General features: G+C 38.6%; 1 protein-coding gene across 1 annotated transcript in view; it reads right to left on the bottom strand.

The window, feature by feature from the left end:
- Positions 1-27,360, bottom strand: part of LOC120630550 (low-density lipoprotein receptor-related protein 2) — a 244,003-nt gene that overhangs the window by 41,821 nt on the left and 174,822 nt on the right. Inside the window, exon 2 of the mRNA XM_039899804.1 lies at positions 7,403-7,522. Within this exon, the coding sequence (XP_039755738.1) occupies positions 7,403-7,522 (120 nt within the window). The remainder of the gene's footprint in view (positions 1-7,402; positions 7,523-27,360) is intronic.

The raw sequence follows: 27,360 nt of genomic DNA, 5'->3' as shown, positions 1-27,360 counted from the left end.
AAGTAAAAGTTCTAATGTTGTATTCAACAAAAAAAAAAATGAATTTTCACCAACATATACCAACAAGTTGCAAAGCTTAGAAAAATTGGTATTATCGTGTGCCCCAAACCAAGCGAAACAAGGAACCGCTGGATACAAGTGGCACAAGACCGTGGAGTATGGAAATCCCTAAAACAGAACTATGTGCTCTAACTGATGTCAAAATCTTATAGGACGCTCAACCCTGGAGCTCCAAGCTCACGAACCAAGTTTGAGAAGCGCTTCGTGACTGTAATGAAGATTAAAATTTAATTAATATTTTTGCCCGTCTTTTACATCCGGGGATTTTGTGATCAGTAAATGTCAAACTATCTAGGAAAATCGTTTTAATTTTGTTATAATATTTTTTTGACTCACAAGAAGTGAGTAGTAGTAGTAGGATTAGAGAGAGTTATGAATTCTCACACAAAATAATGTGGAATCCTGAGTTTTTTTTTATTGTTTGATTTTGAGCAGTTTGACTGCGGTCTCATTCGATGGCAAGTAACAATACGTTTTTTGGGAGAAGATAACCTGGAACGATGTCTCCCTATGACTCGTTTGATATCATCGGTCCACATCTCCGGGGGTCACCAACAATGAGTTTACTGGTGTGAGACCGGACCGTAACGTTTATTGTTTCTCCGAGCTATGTGCCCCGCCGATTGCTAGTTTATTTTTTGCGAGTCTTGAAGCTTTTGGTAACTCTGGTTCTTCTGCAGATACCTGCATTCCTCGATCACGTAGAGATACTCCAAGCGTAGATCCATACCCACCCATACCCGTTTCAGAGCAATAAGTCATCACTGCCATTTAAATCTATTATGATTCAAATGTTTCATCAAATATTTGGTATATCTTCCTTCCGAAGAGAAGAATATTACTTGATTCATAGGCGCTTTTATATCCCACTGTAATTTCCAAACTTTTTTCGCCACATCCACGAACAATTGGATTAACAAACGCCTTTACACTCCGACCGAGCTATAAATAAGGCCAGACAGTAAGTGGCACAACGAGAGCACTTCACGTTATTTACGCCGCCGATTGTAACTCCGCGCTAACGAAACGACTTCGGGGAGCGTGTAAACATTCACCGCACGCAGCAGGGATCAATCGTGAGCCGTCATTAGCGCAAAGGTCGGCTCGACCTGTAATCAGTGTCGGCACTCCATCAATTGAGGGTCCCGAGCGAGTGTGCGAGACCCTTTCCATGTTCGATTGAATTACGAGCCACCACGCAGAAACATTTAAAGTTTTCCTTTCGTATTTTGCCCCAGATTTTCGTTCTATGGATGTACAAGCTTTCTTTGCTAGCACGGTCAGATTATCAGCCTATTGATATCTATTAACACATGTCTCCGCACTCAAGGGAGTCCAAATATAATTTGTTTTAACACGCTATATTTACCTAGATAGTAAATTAAGGTGCTAAGTTGATCATCTATCGAATTACCGACTGAACTGACCGTTGCTGAACAAACGCAATCGAATGATTTATGCTATTGCAATCAAGCCATAATATCTTACTTCTCTTTATTACTTTATTATTCCTCTACAAGTATTGCCCTTTACTCCATGATGGTAAGTTATGATTCAGTCTAAGATGGTAGCGGGCTAACCTGTTAGAGAGTATGGTAGTTATATTAAACCCATACCCCCAATCGGTTTCTACGTGACATCATACTGGAACGCTAGATCGCCGCACGGTGGTAACTAGCCACGGCCGAAGTCTCCAGCCAGACAAAAATAGAATTTCTATTCTCGTTAAGAAATTTTAAATATCGTGCAAGGCTTTCGCTTATAATCCATCGTTCAACCACTTAATAAGATTATACACACTCTGGCCCGGATTAATGCTCCAATTAAATATTCCACCTCCAGTCAATTCAAAGGCCAACAATATGCGCAAGTCAACACTTTGGAATTAATAAATGTATACCAGCGGTTTAAAGCAAAATGCTCAACTCAACACCACACCAACATCTTTTTGATAAATACAATTTTTGGTCCCTTCCATGTATTCTATTTTCTTTACCTGTTTCGCCTAGTCATTCGGATATTGTTTTTCTCAGGCAAACAATGGTATCTGCAATACAGTGTGGAGACCAACGAGAAACCAAAATGAGACTAACTTTTTTATCACTAAAGTTTTTACTCTCTCCGCCACCGGAACATCCTCCGAAAAGACTCTACGACGGACACTCTCATAGAATCGATATCCGGTATACAAACAAAGCACGCAGAGGGATCAATTGTGTGCCGCCATTAAGCAAAGGTCGGCCGATGTGTAATCAGCATCGGCCCTCCATCAACTGAGGGTCCTAGAGTATGTGAAGCCCTTTCCATGATCAATTGAATTACGAGCCAGCATGCAAATACGACTAAATGCAAAGTTCTTCGTAATTATTTCCAGTCTGTGTGTAATTGACAAACAGCTCTCCAATTAAAGTAATCATTTGAAAGAAATGTTACGGGTGTCTCCTACACTATAACCAATATAGGCGAGAAATAATCACGGTTCAGCACAGTGCGCGATTAATCGTTCCATTGAATCATGGAAGCAGTCGGGTGTGAATGCAATAGAGGCGCGCGGAGCCGGAGCTTTCTAGGTTGAGGTGCTGTAGTGGTTATTACCACATGTACGTAATAATGCAACGATTACACTGTTAAGAATGTGATTGGCATTCATAGATGTTTAGAGCAAAAAGAGAGGCATAGAGACCGAAGGTGCCCGCCCTTAAAGCCGATGGACTGATGGAGTGGGTGATACACAAGGTTTTTGGGGTACGGAGTTGGAAGAAAGCTGCTTCTGACCTCCTTGGCTGGATATATTAGCTTGTCAAAGCTTATTAGTTATAATCGACAGATAAATTTGCAAGTTTGCACTTTATAGACACAAAAATACAACAAAATAAATAAATAAATATACTAAGACAATACACACATCGTCATCTAGCCCCAAAGAAAGCGTAGCTTTTGTTATGTGTACTAAGAGGATTATAAAGTATATGAATAAGTTTATGATTATAAACATCCAGACATTGAAAAACATTCATTTTCATCACATAAACATTTTCCCACCGCACCGAACCCACGGCGTTGGACTCGGAAAGCAGGGTCGCTGCGCCAATCGGCCGTCAAAATATGCACTGCATGAGTGTATTGCTCTAACAGAGCATCAACAGGACATGTTGACGATTCAATGTATATCTAGTGTTTTGGATGCACTGTAACTGATAACCACCATAAGTGGCGATGGGGGACCAGCACTAAGCTCGCCAGGAGTTAAGGAATAGTATCTATACAATTTTGAATAATTAAATGTATGGCCCCAATCGGAAATCGAACTCAAGAGTTCGTGTCATGCTTACTACTAGACAACACATGCAGTACATTTTCCTTGGTAGAAAATCCCCAACACCCTTTTTGTGAATATTGTGAAAGTTACAGGCGGGTAATATTCCGGCTTGGTCGAAGCACCACTACGTCTCCCGGCTGACACGTGACAATCTAAGCACCGGGTCAGTCGGCCATTTTGGCGCGGCCGGGAAAATGCGCGCGAAAAATTACACTGTCATTCCTCGCATGCAACAATGGCGGACTGGTGCTAAAGCGGCGCATTCACGCGGTTCCCAGCGGATGTGACGCTCGACACGTGTCGCTTGTTTTATGGGACGCCTCTAAAATTTACATTTATAGCATTTATATAGAACTACCGACCGACTACAAAAAAAGACGAGGTGAATGTTTGACCGTTTGTCAATCCGTCTGCGTGTGATTTTTGCTCGTTGGCTTTGGCAGCGGCGCGAAATCAAAGTATAATCTTCATTCGGAATACAGTTTCGCTAAATAGCTTATTGGCATGGCTTTGTCGATAGGCCACAAGACCACGTCAGAGAAAATTCAGATATTATAAGTTCCCAAATTGCCTCCCACTCAAAACCACAGCAATAACCGCTACGCCCGCGCCACGGAGGTTAAAAAATGATGGTAAACAATAGGTTATTATTTTTACAGGTTCGCAAGTGAATTTCTGCGTTGTTATTTAAGTGCACTGAACGCGAGTGCGTCAATATTTTGTAATCAATTAATTAGGCGGCATCATTAATCACATTACGCAACGCACGAAGCCGTCGCAGCGCCTTGTCCGCGCTATTGTACTGTACACATTGTCGAGCATCAATTATTACAATCGATCTATACTTATCATAAAACTGTAACGGGTCAAACTCTGTGCATTTTAAAATTTTGTTTGCTCTGCAACTGATACTGAACCCAACAACAACTGTAATTTTATTCATTCGTGTCTGTCTGTCTGTCTGTACCTGGGCCGCGCATCACGCCGAAACTACTGAATGAATTCAAATTTAACGATTTGAGGTCATACTACGAGTTAGGACATAGTATCATCATCATCATCATTTCAACCAATCGACGTCCACCGCTGGACATAGGTCTTTTGTAGGGAGTTTCACAATACACGGTCTGGGCCGCTTGCCTCCAGCGGCTCCCAGCTACTCGCCTTATGTCATATGTCCACCTCGTCGGGGGCCGACCTACGCTACTTAGGATAGGCACTTTATATCCCAAAATTCCGCTCAGTTCCTTTGGAAAAGATGTAAGTGTTCTGTGTTTGACCATTGTACACTATAACTCCGCCAAATGTTAACCAATTTAACTAATTATTTCTGTACTGGATTATTTCTGTATCAGTTAACTTTAGCTCAAATTTCCCGAATATAATTGAAGAGGACAGAGCTCCTCAGCGGATAGCAGCGAACCCCTCACTTAAGGCTAAACGATACTGAATACGTAGCGTTGCGATTGGATGAGGACTTCAGTGCTAGGACTAAATAAAAAATGTTAGAAATTTTTCTGGTTAACCTTTAGCATACGAATCAACTAACAATGCGATCTCGATTCTTTCTTTTGTTAGTGGTAGGAGCTAGGTCTTGGACTTGGGTCACTGGGGTCACTTGAACTTGACATTGGTTGCTTATCGTCGCTATCGACTAATATGCATTGCTGCTGTTTAGCCACATATTATTAATGCAGTCATTTGTTATAAGGAATTAAAAATATTTTTAATACGGTAAAACGCGAATCCGGCATTTGCTATGTGCAATGTTTATATGATTGCATGTTTCAAATAGTGGGTTATTGAAGTTACGAGATTAAAAACAGATACATTTGTCGTCGAAAGTTTCTTTATTTAAATAGGCCTTTATAAAGAACTTTTGATGCATACATTTTTTTACATTGTAGCTAAATAATTATTGGATAATGTAAATAATAAAGATTATACAATATACACCAGCGAACTCAAAAGGACTATTGTTAAATTCAATGCAGTACACACAAATTTTAAAGTCGGACGATTGTCAGTTCCTTTATTCCGAAGTTCAACATCCAAAAGCTGTGCCGAAAAGGCTAAACGAAGCCCTTTAAAGTCACTCAGATGTCTGTATGTCTTTCTCTTTGCCCCGGATCAGTAATTCCTAAATGGAATGGATCACAGATCATAAATTAGGTGTAGAATTATTTTTCAGTGTCGAAAATATTGCCACTTGCTATTCCTACCTCCTTGTATAAGCTGGCATTATCATTGTGGTACGGTAAAAACGAGAAATAACTACATATAGGAAGACCATGTGTGTATTATTAATATATATTGCAAAAAAAGTCCCGTGCCGTCCGGAATTTTGGAAATTAACGGTGTCCATCCCCGTGCCCCGAAAAGCACAGTAAGCCATCGATACCAGTAATTATAATAACGATATGTGGTAATAATCGTTAACGCCCGCCAATTCGCTTAAGAAGTGTAGTGGGCAATGCTCCTATAAGAGAGGAGGCGTATGCACAGCAGGCTAACGGTCGTTAGAAGTAAACCGTGGATTGCAATAAAACTAAGTATAAATTACCTTGTCTCGCGACGACGTCTCATTAATTAGCTTTTACGGTTTGCTTTCCATTTGCATTCCCTTTAATAGATTTACAAAACATCTTCAGCTTTTTATCTTTGCGTCTTTTACAGCGTAGCTTTTGAACAGATATATATCTATCTATTTACATCTTTTCAACAGATATACTTAGGTATTTAAATCCTCGCTTTTGAGCCTGGTGCTTAGAATTTTATGTCTGAGCAATTGATACTGCCAATTTGGCATAGTACCTACGCACATCGCTTCACAAGGCGATTAATACAATTACATACAATTTGTTTGTTCGTTATGTTTGTTATGTTTAATCCACCAAGTAATGAAAATTAACTAATATCGGCATGCGTCCCTGAACAGATATCTTTTACGTGACGTGACCTATATCCTCGGGTCCAATTACGGTAGAACGTTAAAACCAATTCGGCCTTTACCGTTTGTTTCAAGAGCACGTTAAATCGTGTATGGTTCTTATGACTAACTTGTTTTAATACTTGTTAAAGCCTTCCGAACCACATCAGCAGGGTCGTAGGTCATCAATAGCTTAAACCCTCTTTTTAAGCCACGGGGCTGGACACTGCTAAATTTATAGTTCCGGACTGGAACGGGAATTTTTAACAGAAAATTTTTGACCCGAACCGGTAATCGAATCCAGGCCCTTTTTATCCACATACTATTTTTGCCTAGGAATATCCTTAGATTAGGCGTAACTTATTTAGGCATTGCATTGTTAAGAGAAAACGGATATTAGGTTTAGTAGAAAAGCCATATCACATTTTCCATGTTTTGACACTCTCTTGCAATTGAAAAGTGCTGCCAGTTGAAGAGTGGCAAAACACTGTTTAACTACTGAGGAGTTATTCCACGTTTATTAACAAGGAGGTAAAGGCCTGTCAAATATGCGTCTGCAATAATAGGAAGATCCTGGAGGAATACCGGGACATTTGTTGGGGATTAGCGGCTGCCCGCTGTTTTGTCCGCTTTTGATTTCCCGCGAGATTAAGAAGTTTCATGCGATACTATGGCCGTGTACAGAAGACAGGCTACTTTTTACTTACCAATGTTTCTAGCTTCAATAATATACGGCTTTCACAAAACTTTACAACCTGACGCTCTTAGGGGTGAATTATCTAGATAAGAAATAACCTAGATTACTCTTTGTATAATTCTAAACCTAACTAAATAATGATTTAGCTGTTACGATTACGAAGAGACAGACAGGCGACAACCTTTGTTTCGATAATGATCGCATTACGTTTAAATTATCATTAACATCAAAGACAGACTCTTGAATTTTGTAGTCCAGTTAAATATGCCCTCCTGAAGACAGCAAATGTCTTTGATATTGGATCAGAACCAGTGAGCGAGAAAATGTAGCTAACAAATAATAAGGAAGAGTAGATTACAATTTTATGATGAAAATAATAATAAGGGCGTCTACTCACGACACGCCTGAAATTCATCCTCTCCCTTGTCGCAGTCGCGCTGATAGTTGCACACCCACAGCGCCGGGATGCACTTGCCCTCGGGGCATCGGAACATGCCGCTGGGACATATTGTGTCGCCTGGAACAAATATAAAATCTTTAAAACCGATTTAGTTAGTTTAAGCTATAACATACACAAATTACCTAATAAATTCATCGAAAAGTTGTTTCGTTAATCAGTAATGTCCGTATGTAGCATCCGTACTATAGAGAACAGACGCTTTACCAGATTGTGCAGATTGTACTTAATAGATACAATAATATAAAAGGTCATGCAGTTAAACGGAACGTTTAGCCGACGATAATTCTAAGGCAGGCAATTGGCGGCCTTAGAAATATTGTCAACTAAACGTTAACCACGCAATTTCTTTTTTCTGGTTTGCTACACAACCAAATATGTGTTTGGCTACAGGAATATTTGAGTTTATTCGGCGTTGAAAATTGGATCTTTCAATGAGTGTGTCAATAAGCCTTAATTACACCACACTATACCTTTATCCAAAGTAATAATTGTTAAATAGTTGGATGGATAGGTTAAATAATCTTCCCCGAGTATTAATAAATTCTCATTAGTAAGTAACAAGTATCGAAAACATTTAATATTTCCACTTCATAGACAGTTGAAACAAAACGAGTTTTCCTCTCCGATGATTTTGAACAACTACTTTAGAGTTGAGCTCGCGATGAGTCTGCCAGTTATAAAGTATTGTTTAGTTATCTACTATTAGTTACGTCCGCTACTTCTGCGTCTTTGTGAAATACCTACTTTCCCGTAGGACTAAATGGGAAAATATTTCCCTTTAATATTAGGTTCACGGGAACCAAGTCATCGCCTCTTATATGCTACCAAATGTTTGTAGGATTGGATTCCTCAGGAGTTCCAAAAAAATTCCTTACCTCTCATAGTTAAGACTAACTGGCATGTAATTTTACACAAAGGAATACATTGTTGGAAAAATTTTCCATTGCGTTGTAGTTATGTTAGTAAGTGAATCAGAAAGCTATTTTATATATTACTCATAAATACCTTTAAAGATAACTAAACTACAACTGTTACTTTTACGTTCTCATTACCCATGTCTGTTATAAAAATATAGGTATTCAATAAGTGTGTGAGGAAAATCTATAATACGCACCGCAAGTGGTGAGGCGGTTTTGCCTTTGATGTCATCACTATCTTAAAAATTCTCGTATGTCATAAACAGCAAAAACTTATTTTTAAATTTATATTGCATATGCATCCTCTATGAAAACTCGTCCCATCTTAGACATTATCACCAGAACTTTCTATCAAGAGAGGTTAACTAAAACTGTTTGCCCTTTTTGATCGCAAACCCCTATTGTACGATTTCAGAGCAAATTTTTCCAGGAGTAGATAAGAGGTCGGGGCATAAGTTATTTTTATTCTGATATCAATTCGCAGGTTGCAGGCAATGATTTTCAGTTTTTACTTTGAAAAAGCTTGAGCTTGTAAAGGAACTTGAGTGAGGAATATATTAATTTTGATGTGATATTCAATGATGTATTGTGTAACACAAAGAAAGCAAAGCTGATTAATTTTTATAGAAATATCACGACAAAATTTCAAATTCGCCGACTCAAGATACATTGTTCGGGGCCGGGAGTGAAGGAATAAGCTAAATTATTTAAAGACGTGGCGGTAAGAGGGAAACGAAGTTACGGCATAATGAGGCCTGCTTGACGGATGAATATTTTGGTCAACGTTTGTATTCACATAACTAATAGGAATATTTTTTTAAATATTGTACGAAACTGTCATTTAAAATAATAATGCTTTTTGGAGAGGACTACATTCGTCCGTAGACGCCCGTACAGTGAAATGATGATGATTGTGATGAAGCGATGATTAGTGACGTCACAAGGTTTTTTGGTATGTCGGTTGGTGTGAATGAAACTACCGTATCGCTCCGTAGCTAGTTTATTACTGCCAACTGACACAATTGACAAGCATTATATACGTCATCCCTCCAACATTAGTTTGGGAACCTGGAACAATTTACAAATAATTCCCTGAAGTACCAAATATAACATTATTTAAAATATTGTCTATAATCTATAGGTTTCCTAGACCTTTTAGAACGCCCGACTGGACTGTTTTCCGCGCTACTTGGATTACTTGATTTATTATTAACCAAACGTAATGATTCGGCACCAAATTCAGCCGGTTGGGGTTCTTCTTGCGTTACAACGTCCGCCTTTTCCTCACTATCAGCTCCCCCTTGGCCCATTACGCTATCATTACCGCTCCCCACAATAGGTACAACATTGTCTGTTGCTACCTGCACGTCCCTCTCCTCCACTACAATGGCCGGAGGAGGCGGAGGTGCAGATGTTGAGACTGGGCTCTCAGTGTGTGTCGACACGGGGATCGGTGTTGGTGATGAAAGCTGCTCTGGTAGGGTACTGCCTGATTGGTCTAGGCTTTCATCACTATTACAAAAACTAGTATATTTTCTAATCTGATCTACATGCCTGTTACAACTAGTTTTATAATCTTCAAAATAAATTTCAAACATTCGGTTACCTATAACTCTTTTAACAACGCCTACGCACCATATTGCCTTTCTTGCAATAAACCATTTAGCCCATACAGTTTCACCTACATGAAAATTTCGGCTAGGCTTTAACGCCGCCATATCTTGTTTAGAATAGTTTTCCTTAGGCGGTAATATTAAATCCAATCTTGATCTTAAATTCCGACCCATCATCAGCATCGCTGGTGTGGCACCTGTAGTGCAATGGACAGTATTCCTGTAGTTAAAAAGAAAACTGAGTAATTTCTCGTTTACATGTCTTTGACATCTGCTTTCAGATAAAATGCATTTTATCATTTTTTTACAAGTTTTAACGGAATTCTCAGCTTGCCCATTGCTAGCTGGATGGTAGATCGGTGAAGTAAGATATTGGATTCCATTCATCCGACAAAATGTGTTAAATTCCGCAGAACATATCTTTACGTCATTATCGGAAACCATGACATTAGGAACACCGAACTTAGAAAAAATTTCTTTAAGTTTAAAAATAAGCGCATTGGTGGATGTGCCACGGTCCATATAAACACATTCCAACCATTTGGAATATGCATCTATGACAATCAGGTACACGGACTGCCCTATCGACATATAGTCTATGTGCAGCCGGTGCCACGGACCCGGCGGCCGCGGCCAAGGCGCGGGCGGCGCGGACGCCGGCGCGCTTCGCACTGCCGCACACGTTTGACATGAGTTAACCCACCGTTCGATGTGTAAGTCGATCTGCGGCCACCACATTTTTCCCCGTGCTACATTTTTTGTTTTTATTATGCCCAAATGCGATGAATGCAATTCTTTCAACATCCTTTCTCTGTAGGTATCCGGAATGACTATTCTATGTCCCCGTAATAAACACCCATCAACCACTTCTAAATCCGTCTTGCATTGGAAGTACGGTAATATCGATTTACATTTGATTTTTTTAGGCCACCCCTTGTCCATATATTTCATTACCGTTTTTAGAACACTATCGGTCGCGGTGGCACGCCGTATGTCATTAAACAGAACTGGTTCCGCGTTCGACTCGAAAAAGAGAAAATATTTAGAACAGTCGTCTCCTTCGCCATCGTCATACTGAACTGATAAGGGAGCCCGTGAGAAAAAATCTGCAATTTGGTTATTTTTGCCGTCTACGTACTGCACTATATAATTATATGCAGACAATGTTACCGCATATCTCTGTAGCCGTAATGCGGCCGTGACTGATATGCCTTTTTCTTTACCAAAAATAGAAAGTAATGGCCTATGATCGGTTTTCAAAATAAAAGGTTCCTGACGGCCGTACAAATATTGGTGAAAATATTTCACCCCAAAGACAATAGCCGTTGCCTCTTTCTGTATTTGGCTATAGTTCTTTTCGCTCGTCGTTAATGACCGCGACGCGAACGCTATCGGCCGTTCGCAGCCCGAGGCGTCCCGATGTGCGAGCACTGCGCCGAGTCCGACCGGCCCCGCGTCCACGGTGAGCATGAGCGGCGCGGCCGGGTCGAAATGCGCCAGCACCCGCTCGCTCGCTAGCTCACGCTTTACGCTGTCGAAAGCCGCCTGCTGCCTCTCGCCCCACCGCCACCCTGCGCCCGCGCGCAATAACTCGTGTAGTGGGCTCAACACTGCTGACGCACTCGGAATGAAATTCCTGTAGTAGTTCACTACCCCTAGAAAACGTTTTACTCCGAGTACGTTAGACGGCGCGGGTGCGTCAAGTATTGCCGCCACTTTAGTAGGACACGTTCTTAGACCTCTCTTATCAATTACGTAACCTAAATAGGTCACACTATTTTGGAAAAAGACACATTTATCTTTCTGCAACCGCAAACCCGCCTCTTGCAATTTGCCTAAGACCTCTTTAAGCCTAGACAAATGTATTTCTTTCGTTGGCCCGGTTATACACACATCATCCAGCCAGACGCTGACTCCGTCCAACCCCGATAGCAGAGTTTCCATTGCTCTCTGAAATATTGCTGGCGCATTAGCCAATCCATACACCAATCGAGTGTAGGCAAAAAGGCCTTTATGGGTATTAATAGTCGTTAACTTTTGAGATGATTCTGATAGTTTAAATTGATTGTAAGCATTACTCAAATCAATTTTCGAATAGCATTCCCCCCCTCCTAGTCTAGAAAAAACCTCCTCTATCCTCGGTAAAGGGTACTTATCTATTTTTAAGTCTTTATTTAATGTACATGAATAATCACCGGCAATTTTTAACTTGCCATTTTCCTTCAAAACTGGAACTATAGGTGTCGCATACTCTGAGTGGTTAACGGGTATTAGAATGCCTAATTTAACTAGTCTATCGATTTCTGCGCTAACCTTGTCTTTTAGTGCAAAAGGCACGGACCGTGGTTTAAAAAATCTCGGCTTTGCATCATCTTTTAATTGTAACTCGACTTCAAATTTATTAAAACATCCTAAATCATCGCTCCAGATTTCCTGATATTGCTTTAATAGCCGTTGCACATCGTCAATAGGCTTATTTGTACAAATTAAATTATTGTTATTAGACGACGCAAAATAAATTCCAAACTGAGCCATAAAATCACGACCTAGTAAGGGTGGGCCACCATTTTTAATAACATACATTTTGATTTTTTTTGTATTATTGTTATGTTTTACCCTGCCAATGAAATACCCCAACGGCGTTATTCTATGGCCAGTGTAAACACACATTCTTAAATCACAGTTATGCAACATCATATTTTTAAAATATTTTGAGTAAAGATTTTCTGACATCACTGAGACGCCTGATCCGGAATCCAATTCCATAGGTAAGCTAACGTTATTAACGTTCACAGTCAATTTAATAGCACTATAGTCTACATACCGCATGTTAAAAAGATCACACTCCCTGCAATCACTTCCTTGAGATGTATCAGATTCCGCACCAATATTATGTAAATTAGACTTTTTAGCTTTACACATTTTTTTTAAATGGCCTTTAAGCCCACATACGTTGCACTTAAGATTTCGGAACCTGCACTTTTCCGCACTATGAAACCGGAGACCGCACACATTACAGCGCTGTGAATCTTCCTGAGGTCCGCCGCGGGACCTTGCCTGGCTTTGGCCCGGGTTGGCACTGCGCTGCTCGTTGACGCGAAATACAGGCTCCTCCTTGACGATGACGCGCGCTTGCCGTGCACACGCTGCCTTCTGTGCCACTTCCACGGCTTGTCCGAACGTCAAACTCTTAGAATCGCATTCGAAAAGTTTATCACGCTCCGGTCCTGCCCTGAATCCCAGAACGAAACGGTCCCGCATTAGCGTGTCTAACTCCGTGCCGAAGTCGCAGTACACGGCTAAGCCCCTCAGGCGCGCCGCCCACTCTTCGATGCTCTCACCATCCGATCTGCTTGCTTCATAGAATTTCGCCCTGTCTGCGAAAGTCGACCTCTTTGGTGTGAAATGACGATTGAGTACTTCTACTAGCTCACTGTAGGCACAATCTTCGAGCTTATTCGGATGCACAAGATTCCGAACCAAACGGTATGATTCATCCGACAGATGAGTTAACAAAACTGCACTTTGACTGGCTTTTGTAATATTGTTTAACTTTATAAACTGTGTCAACCGACTGTAAAAAACTTCCCATTCGTTAATTTTATAATCGAAAAGGCTTAAATTCCCGAGATAAAATTGATTTTGATTCATTTTTGAAACACACGCGGGTAGGTTTAATTAAACGTGCCTCGTCGCCAGATGGTATGTCGGTTGGTGTGAATGAAACTACCGTATCGCTCCGTAGCTAGTTTATTACTGCCAACTGACACAATTGACAAGCATTATATACGTCATTTTTAAAAGTAGGAAGCCTAAATCACAACTGTAATGAGAATGTGAATTATGAGGATATATGAAGGATAGAAATATATTATATATTATGTTACATAACGTTGATTTCCAAAACCTACATTAACGCAAGCGAGGCCGCGTGTAAAAGCTAATGTTGAAATAACTAATACATCTTGGAAAATAATACACTAAATAAAAATGACACTGTTATTATGTGGTCACCTCGACCTGATGTCGCAGAGAGGCAACCCCACATTCTTGATTAAAAATTGAATTTAATTGAATTTAAGAATGTTGCCAGTGTCTTCGAGGAAGTGGTTTCTTTCGAGGAATAAAGAAATCACATATTAATTTAAATCGTATCTTCAATTTACCATATACTCGTAATATAAAGCAAACATTTTTGCAAAAGTCAAAATTTAAGAAAATTTGGTTTTCAATATTGAATCACAGTAGTAAACCCGTCATAAGTTTACAGCCTTTTATAAGATACCTTGTTTGTGTATTTCTACATCTAGAGCTTCTGCGCAAAGTATACCCATAGTTACTTCAAGCTAACTTTTAAATAGAATAAACTTCAAGTGAACTATAAAGATGAAGAAGACTAACAAAATTTCAACTTAAAGTTACCGAGTATATTGAAAGCTGACTTCGATTTAAATGGTGAAGTCTGAGCCATTTTACAGACGCGACAAATCCTATATTTCTCGATCTCAATGACGCTTCGAGAACGAGCTCTGCAGATAGCACTGCTTGATCCTAAATATGATTTTGATGCATATTTAAGAGGTAGGTGAGCGGAGATGCAAATGAGGTCGTTTTGACATTCAAACGAATTTATTTTCAAAGTAAACTTGTGATCGACAATATGATAAGCAATGGCGGTTATAAAAATCCTGCTATCCTAAGGATTTTCCAGTATTACCTTCACTTATGGTTGATTATCTACCTCCCACCCATGCTTAGAATACAGCAATTCTTACAAATATTATGAATGCGAAAGATGCGAAAGTTATTATTTTTATTTTTAATCAACGCAGACGTCAAACGCAGTCAACTCTAATGCGTAGTCAACCAATCCGCACTGGGCCAGCGTGGTGGATTACGGCCTTAACCCCTTTTCATTGTGAGACCGGTGCCCTGTATTGGGCCGTTAATGAGTTGATATGATATGATAACGATGGATTGAGTAATGTACTAATGCGTAGTGAGGGCCCTTTTCCTGTCATGACGATTTCTGCCCGCGGGCGGACCAGGTCTGCTTGCGTTTAATAGCGCACCTGTAAATTATCTGTTAATTTTATTGACAATGAATGCAAAAACTATACAAATGGTTACCTATAAGCGAGTTGACCTGGCGCTATAGCCCCTCTTGATTTATAAAGCTTGCTTCCCTCTCTATGGTGTAGGTATCTCAATGGTCGGCGATGAATAAAAGATGCGAATGTCTCGGAGTAGGGTTAACGAGGCGAGTCAATGATAGTATTTGTAGTTAACTGAATGTAAAATTTCACTGCAATTTTATACGGTTTTGTCACTTCAGAGGACACTTGTACAATTTACTCGTAATTTGCTAATATGCAATAACTCTTTAACTATGTATTTATTTTATAGTGAACGTTTAATTATATCTACAGATCTGGATTGCCTATTTTCATTACTGCCTATAATTTAAGTCACTTAAAAGGCTGTGTGGAAAAGAAGCTTCATAATATTGTGCAAAATACATCAACGTCGATCTCAGCGACGAACACTGACATTATCAGAATACACACGCTGCATTTTGTACTGAGAAAATAGTACCTCCTCTCAGATTAAGTTAAAACTAAGACTCTGTTAAAGAACAATTTTTATCCAATAACAGTTAAACTGAACTGTGCGATGCAGCCAAGTGCACAGTTCCCGCAACTCCCGCAGTTTACAAACGGAACATCGGAAGGATTTTAGTGAAACTAACCGGGAATCGCATTCACGAGATGTTTTCCGATTTTCCTACGTATTGGGCTATTGTTCTCAATGCTTTACGCAACTCTATTACTATACCTATAGTGGAATATAAGTAAACGAAACTGAATTCTATTTATGATGTATGTTATGTGGTGACAACCTAGTAGTCCCGTGGCTTGACTTTGGGGGGGCCGAGTTAGGATCCCAGCACGCACTTCTAACTTTTTTAAGTTAAGTGCGTTTAAAGCAAGAAAATTATCACATGCCTAAGAGTTCTCTATAATGTTTTCAAGGTCGTGTGAAGCCCACCAATTCGCTTTACGCCAGCTTGTTGGACTACGGCCCAAAACCCATGTCATTGTGGGCCGGATATGAGTTGTTACGATGTAAGTTTATGTAAAAAAATGTTAGGTAATAAAAATTTACAAGTTATTTTCATTGCGAAAACTTTTGTTCTTTTTTTTGTAGTAGCGCTTTTTGCAACTGGTCTCGTCCGTGGAAGTACTACCACCATAATTTTTTCTGCCGCTAAGCAGCATTGTTGCAATGTCGTGTTCCGTTCTGAAGGGCGCAGTTGTCGGTGTCATTACAGGGCCAAGAGGCTTAACAAAAGTTAGTAACATATCTAGCTAACGACTTGGGTAAATCTACACTGTAAAGCTACGATGTTGATGGGCTTTTAAGTTTCATGATAATAAACAACATTGTTTTTACAACTTATACCTGGGATTAATACTCGTACTTTTAGAGGCTATAAGAATGATAGACACAAAGGTTTCATAAAACTTCCGCGGTGACAACTATCATATCAATCTTTACATATACAAAAGAGTTTATGGAAATAGGAAAGATTCTATTAAAACAATAATTTCCACACATGAACTTAAGTTACTTGAAGTTGTTATCATTCCGCTGTCAACTATACTTACGCGATGAACGCTTCATAAGTGCGCGATGGAGGCTTACACGAATAAATAAATTTTAAATTTAATATTTTCATTTTAAATGACAAAGTAACAAATTTAAAAATTTACACGGGAGAATACAAGGGCAAAAGGTAGTCAAAAAAAGTATCTAATCACTTTAAAAGTTTCAGAGATCCAAAGAAATCCGTCAGTTGACGTAATTTGGGCAACTGGCAATAAAGCAGTCTCTCTTTATGATGACAGTCAGGAATTTTATTAGCGTATTGTTTCTCGCTCAGCCGGCTGGCTATCCGACTAACTTGCGGACTTTACGAGCTAAAGCCACGGCTGTTAACCGGCTAATGCTATTAGTTCTAGTGATGCGTGGCGACGGATTAGGGGCAAGTTAACTACATAAGTCGCACCAAACTTGGAGTGCCCTTCCCTAAAGTGATACAATAGTAAACAATAAGTTTGATTACATGACAACGATCTTCATAAAGTTTTTTTTATAACTACTTATGTCATTCCGGTTCTAGGCTTTTCATCTGCTTTAACTACTGACATTCTGAGTCATCGCGTCATGAAACCATTTTTTTTTCAAATCGTATTGGTGGATGTTGAGATCGGTGCGTACGAACATACTAACGTACGAACTAATTATGACTTATAGTACATTTCCGATACACTTCCGTCTTGTATGAGACTCTAACGATGGAAAGATACCGCACGGTGTCTCGACCGTATAATTATAAACTTTCACTAGTAAAGCTAGCGATGCGACTTCTGTCAATATCCTAAGTATTCGCGAAAAAGATATCTACTTCTAATTCCATCATCTATCATTTGAAACCTTCTATCTTGTAAGCATTGACTCTAACAACTGCCATTACTGGGAACATTCAAGTTTTACTTCTAAGAATCATAATATTTTCATTCCCTATTCTGAACAGTTATCTACACAAACAGCCGCTAATAATCGCATGAATAGACGTGTGGCCTAGGGGAGTAAACAAAAAAATCAGTCACACATCAACATATTTTATGCAAATAGCTGCTAGCAGTTCAATAAGCACTCGGACGAAGGCGCTACAGAACTAATGGCACGTACTGTGCAGGGTGCTCCGCTAGCGCCGATATTGCAGATATGCAAATAAACGGATGAGCGAGTGTTTGTGTAGAATTGCATTACTAGCGGTGCTTCGTTATTATTGCGAGAAGCTTATGAGCTTTATTAAGTTCCTGTTGAGATGACTGCATAGAATATATTAAAGGATCCCACAGGTAAAAGGATTATTAAGCTAGTCATTCAAAATTACTCTATAGAGATTATAAAATCTTTCAACCTGCCAAATAAATCATTATGTAAGTATATATTTCAGAATCAGAAGCATCACTTATTCTCGGTGACAGAATTATGTCATTCGTTATATCTAGCTGCATTTTATTTTAATTTTCATATAGACCAGAGCTTCATTGAAATCACACTTGATTCTAAATGATGACGATGTAGCTTTGTGTAGAGCGCGCATTAATAGAAGACGCCTTTTAAGTATTTACTCTTAATCTAGAAGTTGAAAAGGCACTCCCGGTTTATGCGGTGAGAATTAGAAACGAAAAACCGAAACGTACCAGTCCATGGGATATCAACAAGTAAATCGGAATATTATAGTAACGTCCGACGATCAATTACTTACACCAGTTACACCAGTACATAATTAGTTAAAGCGCGCGGTGTTTACATGACCAATTGTTGAATATAGCGGTCATATATAATCCAATCCAGAGATTGTTGACATATCATTTTCTCAACAACGCCAATAAAGGTCTTCCACATTCATTTAATTTTGTCGGCTCAACGCCAACCCCGGCATGCACCTTTATTTTTTTCAAGTTATGTGCGTTTAAAGCAATTAAATATTATTTGTACGTCATGGTAAGAAATAATAATGATCTGCAGGACTGAGAGTTCTCCATCATATTTTTAAAAACGTGCAAAGTCCACCAATCCGCACTTGTCCGGCGTGGTGGACTATGGCATAAATCCTTACTGTGCGCGGAGACGCGCTAGTAAGGATTTATTTAGGAGAACTAGCCCTATGTCCCCCAAGGCCACTTCAGCTTCGCGACTCGTTGAGTTATATCGGTAAATCAGGTTCTTCTACGGATCTCATCATTTCTGATTTATCATGATCAAGATACTCCATCGCGCGCTGTGTTACTCTAAGCCTACTTATGAGACCGAAAGTCAAAGACCGCGGATCGGAGCCAGAAGTCATCATTGGCAACATGGACGAAAAGATGTTCCGAAGTTTCCCGAACGCTGCCCAGCCGAGTCGAATTCGACGGTTTACGTCTTAGTCGACATTGAAACAGTATGAACTGATACAGACCAAGAAAAAAACAATGTCATAGTTTTTCGGCGTCACAGAGTATCTACAACTGCTAACATGAGCGTCATCAGTATAAGTTGTCAACCGCAGTGCTGTCGGGACAGCGCGCCGCATCTCCGCACAAATGTGCCTATAAAGTTGAACATGAAGCAGTCATGAAATGCGAGTGCATCGCTTAATGGCTCGCAAACGACGCCGGCTCCGCATTCCGCCGGCTCGGCTTTCATGGATGAAACAGTTTTATGTGAAAAAAATACTCAAGGCTAAAAGAAGGCATGATACATATAAATTTATGTTTCTAGAGTTTTACCTCTAGAAATATAAATACTACCACCTCAAATAAATCAAACAAAAAACAGTTTACAAACTGTTCGTGGCCCGTTCGATAAATGCAAAAGAACACGTTTAAATAAATGAATGTAAATAGTGATACACAACTCGAATACAAGATATAGATACACATTATCTGTTCCTTTTAAACTTTAAAATTACGATTAAAATTCGCAATTTTTAGACATGTTTAGTTATCAATTTCAATTCAACATTAGGTTCGTTATTGCAGCTTATTTATAAAAGATGGTTATAGTTAGTTAGTCTTTTTATTTGTGGTGAGTGTTTTGGCAGAACCTATATACCTATGTCGTACATTAGAAAGTCCAATAACGTTGCAGGGGTACTACAAAATAAAGTGGATGTTAAGAAAACTACAAAGAAAACTGTGATATTATGTACAGTAATACGGGACACCAAACAAATCATAAACCGCGGATAAAGCGTCCACGACCACAACATAAAGCTCGTTTTCCCGTAACAAGGCTGACTTCTTTGCGAGCCATCCCCCTCCCATTTAATTCCATTGTTGCTATACAATTTTAGCCTTTATTGTCTCTTGTTTACGGCCACATTACGAAGAGAGAACCCGGGGTAATGTGGAGCAAAAGCTATTCCTTAAACATTTTATTATCCTTTCCTTGAAGGAAATTAAATGGCTATTTAATTTGTAATAGATTTTCTTATGCTGCGAGTTAAGTGCTTACTTTGTAGTTAGCTTTTGTATCATACTCTCCATCTAACTCGCTCTATGTAATAGTATTGCCTGTTTTTCTTCTGTGGTGTACAATAAATTTAGAAATTAAAAATCCCCCAGCCGGGCTTCGAGCCCGGGACCTGCTTCTTAAATTCCCAGCGCCCACCGTTGCACCAAGGAGGTTGTCGCAACAAAGTATGTCATAAGACTATTATCAGTTTCAAATTGATTGTGTTGATTTGTCTTTTTTATGTAGACTTTTTAACGCAGATACAAATCAACTAGAGAGTGACGCGGGTCGCGTCGGATGCAAAGGCGAGTATGTATGTAAATTTCCATGAAAACCATCATCAAAACAAATCTTTTGTTTTCCTATGACAAACTAACTCAACTGACTCTATGCCTAAAATCAAGTTGATTGGTTTCTCAGTTAGGGCGTGAAGCAAGGTCAAACAAACAAACAGACACACTTTCGAAATTATAATATAATGAGGATTTAAAGAAATAAAGTGACGATATTTTTAGATACTAATTTAAGGGGCTGAACTGAACTGAACTGTATATAATATTGACTTGTACGCAAACCTACATCCTATTCTACAGTATACAATTAGGATAACGTGAAAATGATACCCGTGCTATGAGCATATGTGTTGAACAGATACGATACTTATTAACAAAGTATTATTTACACAAATATTTTTTATTTAAGCGACAGAGTTCAGTTGAGCCCAGTAGTGGAGTCTAGTGGAAGATTTAAAAACCGTATTTAATTTGGTGCAGAAATAAAACATAAAAAAATATTAATTATTAATATGTTGTTCTCGCCATTTCTAACGAGATAAATCTGCGGAGCTGGTTGCAATAAGATGAGATCTGTACGTAAGCGCAATGCACTTAAGAGATGAGGCATGAGCCCGGACGGGGGATATTTCCCGGAGGGGCGGCTTTAACTGACACCGGACGTCTAGTGGAGAACAAAAATTCTAGCGGGTTTTATTCACTGAACTTGAAACAAAACATTTTTAAATGGATTTTGTTACTGGTTAACTTTTATACAATTCATGCGTACTATTGGGATAGATGATTCTCAAAGTGGTCTAAATGGACTCCCAGGGGCTATCGACGACCTGCAACGGTTCCATGTCAGCGAAAAAAAGCCGAAAGTACAGGGGATCAACCATAGTGAATCACATTAATACAGATCGTGACTTTAATTTGGGTTTTCATGTATGGAATAGTTCAAAATGTAACCTTCCAAAGTCAGCGCAATTGACTATACCACAAAAACTGATTTAAAATAGATGAATACGCATGGCGACAAATGATGACAAAAATATCTTATTTTTGCATAAATTAAACAAAAAAATTTATAATTATCCCGCGAGAACGCTCGCCAACAGTCATGGGTGTACTCGCGACGTCACAGGCAAAAAAGAGCTTTTGTAAGTCCTTGTTTCATAGCTAAAGATTATTGATTTTGGAAGTGATAGCAAAAAACTTGGCGACTGATAATTTTATATCACAAAATACTTGGTTTACGTATAATCTAAGATGAGTTTTGTCTTTGACTGACGATTAGTATCACATTGTGTTCACAGCCGTGACCTTAAAGCACTCCCCGAAGCACAGAGAGAAGTGAAAGGCTCAGTGACGGACAACACCGAATTCCTATCTATAGTCCGATACCTACTGAGAATTTTCGGACTATTGAGAATTCCTGAAAAGAGATGAATATATGATAGGTATTCCTATTTTTATGAAAACCTCTTGCAATCAAAATCCAGTCTTTGTTTTAAGTTTAATCCGTGCTTACGTAAGATTCAAGCGCAATGCACTTCACAGATGAGATGAGATCCAAGGATTGAGAAGACATTCCCGGCGACGGCTCTCTACAGCTGACACGGAAACACTTTTGTCTCAAACGAAATTAACACAGTACGGCTTTCTGGGATACTTGGAAATATTTGCAATTTCGAAATTTACTTTGAATAGTAAGATAAACTGTCTTACAATAATAAAGTATTTAAAAATTACACTCAATAGCTTTTTCTCTAAATTACTGTATTCTCTTCGTTTTCCCGTCGTATGGTGATGGCGTATCAGAATACAGTTGTCAGTTGTTACCACCTGTCCTCTTCCCGCAGCTGTCGTACGAATTGACTAAGGGAATATAGCGTCTCAATCATGGGGAATGCATAGGACAGACATCCCACAGGCGTCCCCTCAATCAATACAATTCAATACAAGTTATTGTAGTGGAGAACGCGCAGCAGCGTCCTCTTTGCTACAACTACAATTTACTGCGATCACCAACCCGTCTGCCCAGCGTGCTGATTAAAGGCAAACCCGTCGGCAGAGGGCTTTAGTCCAGCAAGGGATTGCTGTAGGCTATTGACGAAGCAGAATTCTAAAATGCTGACATCTGAACGTGCGTCAAAGTTAAAATAAAAAAGTCCAAAACATTTCATAAATATAGCTCAAAGCCTCCAGTTAAAATGATGATATAATCTTTTTTTTAAGTTTACAATATTTTTATTAATTTGCAGTGTCAACTACCTATGTTTTAAAAATATAAAAACAGACAGATATTTTAAAAAATATACTTTAAACTAAAAGAATCTGAAAATTTTGTGTACATCATAAGACAAGTCAGAAAAAAAATAGTTTAGGTATTTCGGAAAACGCTTGGCAGGCATATACGAGACAAATACGAGTTTATTTGATTGATTCACGTCGCATTTTATTTCGACCTGAATTACCAATTAGGTTGTGGCTGTGCATCAAAGAAATAACCGACGTTTAATGACTAAAGAACAAAAAAATATATACTATAAGAATTATATTTAAAACAGTGTTCTGTTCAAAAGACTATATATTCGGTTTATTATCAACTAAACAGTCAGGTAAAAACAGACCTCCAATTCCAAAGTATAAGCACATTTATAAAGTACATTCTGTTGGAATGAATAAGAATATTTTTCTTGTTCGTAGGGAGTATCATAGGGATATTGAAGCAAAGGAATAATTGAATATCTCGCCGCTACAATCAATTCCACATGTTGCTTCCCGGTGGCGATCTGTGCCGATGACAGCCCGTAATTGAGTCTGAGCGAACAACTGCAGCACAACCGACAATACAACGTGTCTTTGCACACGTCTCCAGATAAAAAAGTTATATGCAAATCATTGCACTATTAATAACATTATTAATCTTTTTTTTGTTACAGATGACCTTGAAAAGATAGCTAGAAGCGGCTGGGAGGGTCCTTCGTCCAGCTGTGATGATAGTAATATTAGTAATACTGTTTTGGATACAATAACAACTTATAGTGGAATAAAAAAAAACATGTAAAGAAATATGTAATTGTTTAAAAAATTAGATAAAGGAAAACCTAATACCTGTAATCCACATCACTTCCAGCTCTCCTAGGGCGTGAATACAAGTCTTGGATACATAGCAAAAGATACTTATGTATTTAAAAAATAATAATTATGATCGTTCTAGATTATTAACGAATAGATATCGCTTCCAGCTATGTGAATACAATTGGTTTACTTTATCCCACCAAAAACATTTTCATGTAAAATGTTACGACGAGACGAAGTTATCAGATCTCATGTTGAGCCAAGCTTCTAACTCTACATTCTACAAGTCCTAACTCTACAAGGCCTAACTTCGCACACTCTACACTTTACTCAAAATATTTGGCTTGGCCATTTATGTATATATTTCGCTACATTTATATGGGCGTAGTAGTATGCTATAAGCATCAGTAAAAATTTATAGCACTTCTAACTCGTTTCGTACGAGTATCTAATTCTCCAACTTTGTATTGAATGTCTAATTTTCGATAAAAACGTCTTTAAAAACTATTAAGTAGCTAAGTCTGTGACCGAGTGGACGCGGACCTAATTAATGATTTGATTACAAAGACATTACTCTCACTTAACCCCCCATTTCCGTAACGAATGGCCACAGATAAGCATCGCTACGAACGATCGCCGATTCTAACTACCATCTCAGGGTTAAAAGCTTTATAACTTGAAGCTGACTTATAAAAAAATTAAACAACTAATAGAACTACAAAGTGTATGCTAATAATTCTTATTTAATTAAAGAATAGATTTCAAGTAAAAATTGAAATTTATATATGATTCACAAGCAATGCTCAATGTTAATGACATTTTGTGGGTGGGTTACTGATATAAATACAAGTGCATTTGTATTAGACTCAGACCAAGTAATAGTTAAACTATTGTAAAACCACGTTTCTACTTACTTAAAAGTTACTACGTTTCTTAAAAGGCGGAAATTGGTGTAATTAAGTAAAAGAAAATGCAATTGAAACCATAATTTTATTCAGAAGTCGATAAAAAAATAAGTCTATCAGTTTTTAACATGCGAGAATAAACAAAAAAAGCTCTCAGATTAACTATTATAATAGTGGGTATAAATATAAGAAAATGTAGTGAAAAGGCCTAGTGGTGAGGATAAAACTATTCACGGGGCAAATAGGTTCGCGGCCGCAGGCGCGCTTTTTTATGAATATAAAGTGCCGCGGAACCGGCGACTACCGGGAAATCTATTCGGGTTGTGATTTAGTTTTAACAAATACCAGTCGAACTCTACCCAACGAGCACGAAGAGGTAACATCTTTACCCAATTGTAATTTTAGTATTAATCAAGATATGTGCTATACAACAAGCTTCCAGTCGCGAATATGCAACTCCTACTTATCAACTTCAATCAATCGCGGTTGATTAGGTTTTTGAAAAGTTCAAGTGTCAGTCTCCGAAACTTTTCATCAGATCTATATGAAATTTAAATGGTACCGTTTCGGAACCAACTCCTTTGGAAAAATAAAAGAATATTGCAAATCCGTCTATAAAAAACGGAGTTAAGAATAAACATAAAAAAACATCCGAATTGTTAACCTCCTCCTCCTTTTTAAGGATATTAGGTAAAAAGACTCTCCTCACTCTCATCTCTCACATACATAATAGGTACTGATTGTCAATTATTATTGATGTTTGAAAATTTGACAAGACCTTTTGAACTTGGATTGTTACATGAGGCTATTGCCGACTTCTACTCGATAGAAATGCCTACCGTACTGTTACACAGCCACTACAAATAGACAGACTTGGCGTTTCGAACGAACATCTACGTACAATCATTTTAAAATTTAAATATCGCGAGTCTCAGCAGCTTGCACACTAGTCTCTCCAACCATTAGTTCAAACGTCACTCTAATCCGTGGTTCGGTCTACAACAGACTTCTCCCCGACTTCCACTAGGCTCAACCCCAGACAGAGCTTCCGTTTCTGATATAAAACTTACATTTAATAAGAATTCATGACAAAGCCGCAAAGCTTTATATATTACGTTTTCCTTTTTAGTTTGGTTCTTTAAAGACCCATACTTACAAAGCGATTATACAGATGTGTCACACAATAGGCTTATAAAAAAATACTTAACTATTGTTTGCTAAATGGTTGTAAGTATTATGTTTATTAAAAACACTGATCTCGTGTCTGTCATTTACGCATATTCTAGTTTAATAAAAGAATAATAAGTACGAAATTTTGTCCATTATTATTATTAATGGCAGTTGCCTATAGTGCCGTGTGGTAACGGTAGATTAGAATACATATGTCACCACCCCGGATTTCGTACGAGGCGACTAAGGGATTTTACTGCAGCGTCCTCTGTGCTACTACTGCGTTCACCAAGCCATCTGCCGTGGTGATGATGGGCAAACGTTCCCGTTAGGATAGACTTTAGTACAGCATTGGATTGTTATAAGGTGTTGATGAATGACCATAGATAACAATTATTTATTGGACCTTTTTGAGAGCTTGCCTTACGGAAAGAAAAAATTTGCGAAGCGGTACTGAAATGACGAACAGATGGCAACAATAGAATTGAGAACCTCATACTAGTAAATCTGTTGTGCCGTTTATTACTAGTTACTTAAAAAAGAGCGCCCACCCTGTATCAAACGATGAAATGGAATAAAGAATATTAATTAAAAAAACACTGGTAATGCTAATTATCTTTTTCCTTGACTTCGGAACCCTAAAGGTATTCAATAAAAATAATATTTTAGGTAAGAGCTAAAAAAACGCTTTGTATGGGAAATTATAACTTAATAATGGCCGGAAAATTGAAAATCGAAAAAATAAGATACGATATGATATTTTTTTCATTTTGTAACAAATGAACCGCCAAATAAAAAGCAATATGTCCGCCGGCTAGGAAGGGAACGCGAAACAATCCGGTGGCGCAGACTACAGCAACGAGATAGATGGAACTCCTGAAATAAAACACTTCAGATTGCTTAGCAAAGTGCTCAGACCGCATGATGGCCGGCCTAAAGTTGGCACTTCGAAATGATCGCGCATGTACAATCATCATCATCATCAAACCACTCCTCTTTCAGAATTAGAAAGGTTTAGGCCTCATTGCCCCACGCTGGCCAAGTGCGGAGTGGTAGAATTCACACGACCTTGAGAACGTTATGAAGATATATGAGGCATGCAGGTTTCCTCACGATATTTTCCTTCCGGTTCCCCGAAAGGTAAGCCGAAGCCTAAGAAGAGATATGCTAGCATTTTTTTTATGCACAATGTATTTATACTACAAAAGACCGCGACAGTACCAACGCTACGCGAAGCGTACCAAATAAAGTGACTGGAATCCCATTATTTTAATTATGCATGGGCTGTATCTTATTTCTTTCCGTAAAAAGAAAATATGGCAGTAGTTTACTATAAAAATATTAGCGTTTCGGTTTCACAGGTAAGTCTCAGCGACAGTAAATAATGTACCTCTAAAGCATGCCAAGTAATATTTCGGTTTTCATTTACACGTTGTACATGGCGTTGAGTGCAATGCAACGAAACATAATAGCATAATCTGTTGCACTAGGCTAAAGATGTTAGGTTTTAAACAAGACGCTAGTGGCCCAAAAAATAACAGCTTATGCTCGCAGATAATAACCATGAGTTATAATGGTCTGTGTACCAGAGATGAAGTAGTATAGTTGCAATTTGCAGTCCAGTGGGCTGAGACTTTCAGTGACATATCCATGAAAGTCTCAGACGAGTGCAGTGTGAAGACATGCCACTTACAATAATTATTGAAATCAAATCAATAATTTATTGTAAGTGGCGTCTTCAAGACAGGCGTTTTTTATTTGTAACTTTTACTGTAAGTATTCAGACTGTTAATGTACAAGCCAACATTAAAGCAGCTAAACATATAATCTTTTTTAATTCGTTGAAACCACAATTAA

This window comes from Pararge aegeria, chromosome 16, assembly GCF_905163445.1.
Source record: "Pararge aegeria chromosome 16, ilParAegt1.1, whole genome shotgun sequence".
Lineage (NCBI taxonomy): Eukaryota > Metazoa > Arthropoda > Insecta > Lepidoptera > Nymphalidae > Pararge > Pararge aegeria.
This window is presented reverse-complemented; position numbering and strand designations above follow the sequence as displayed.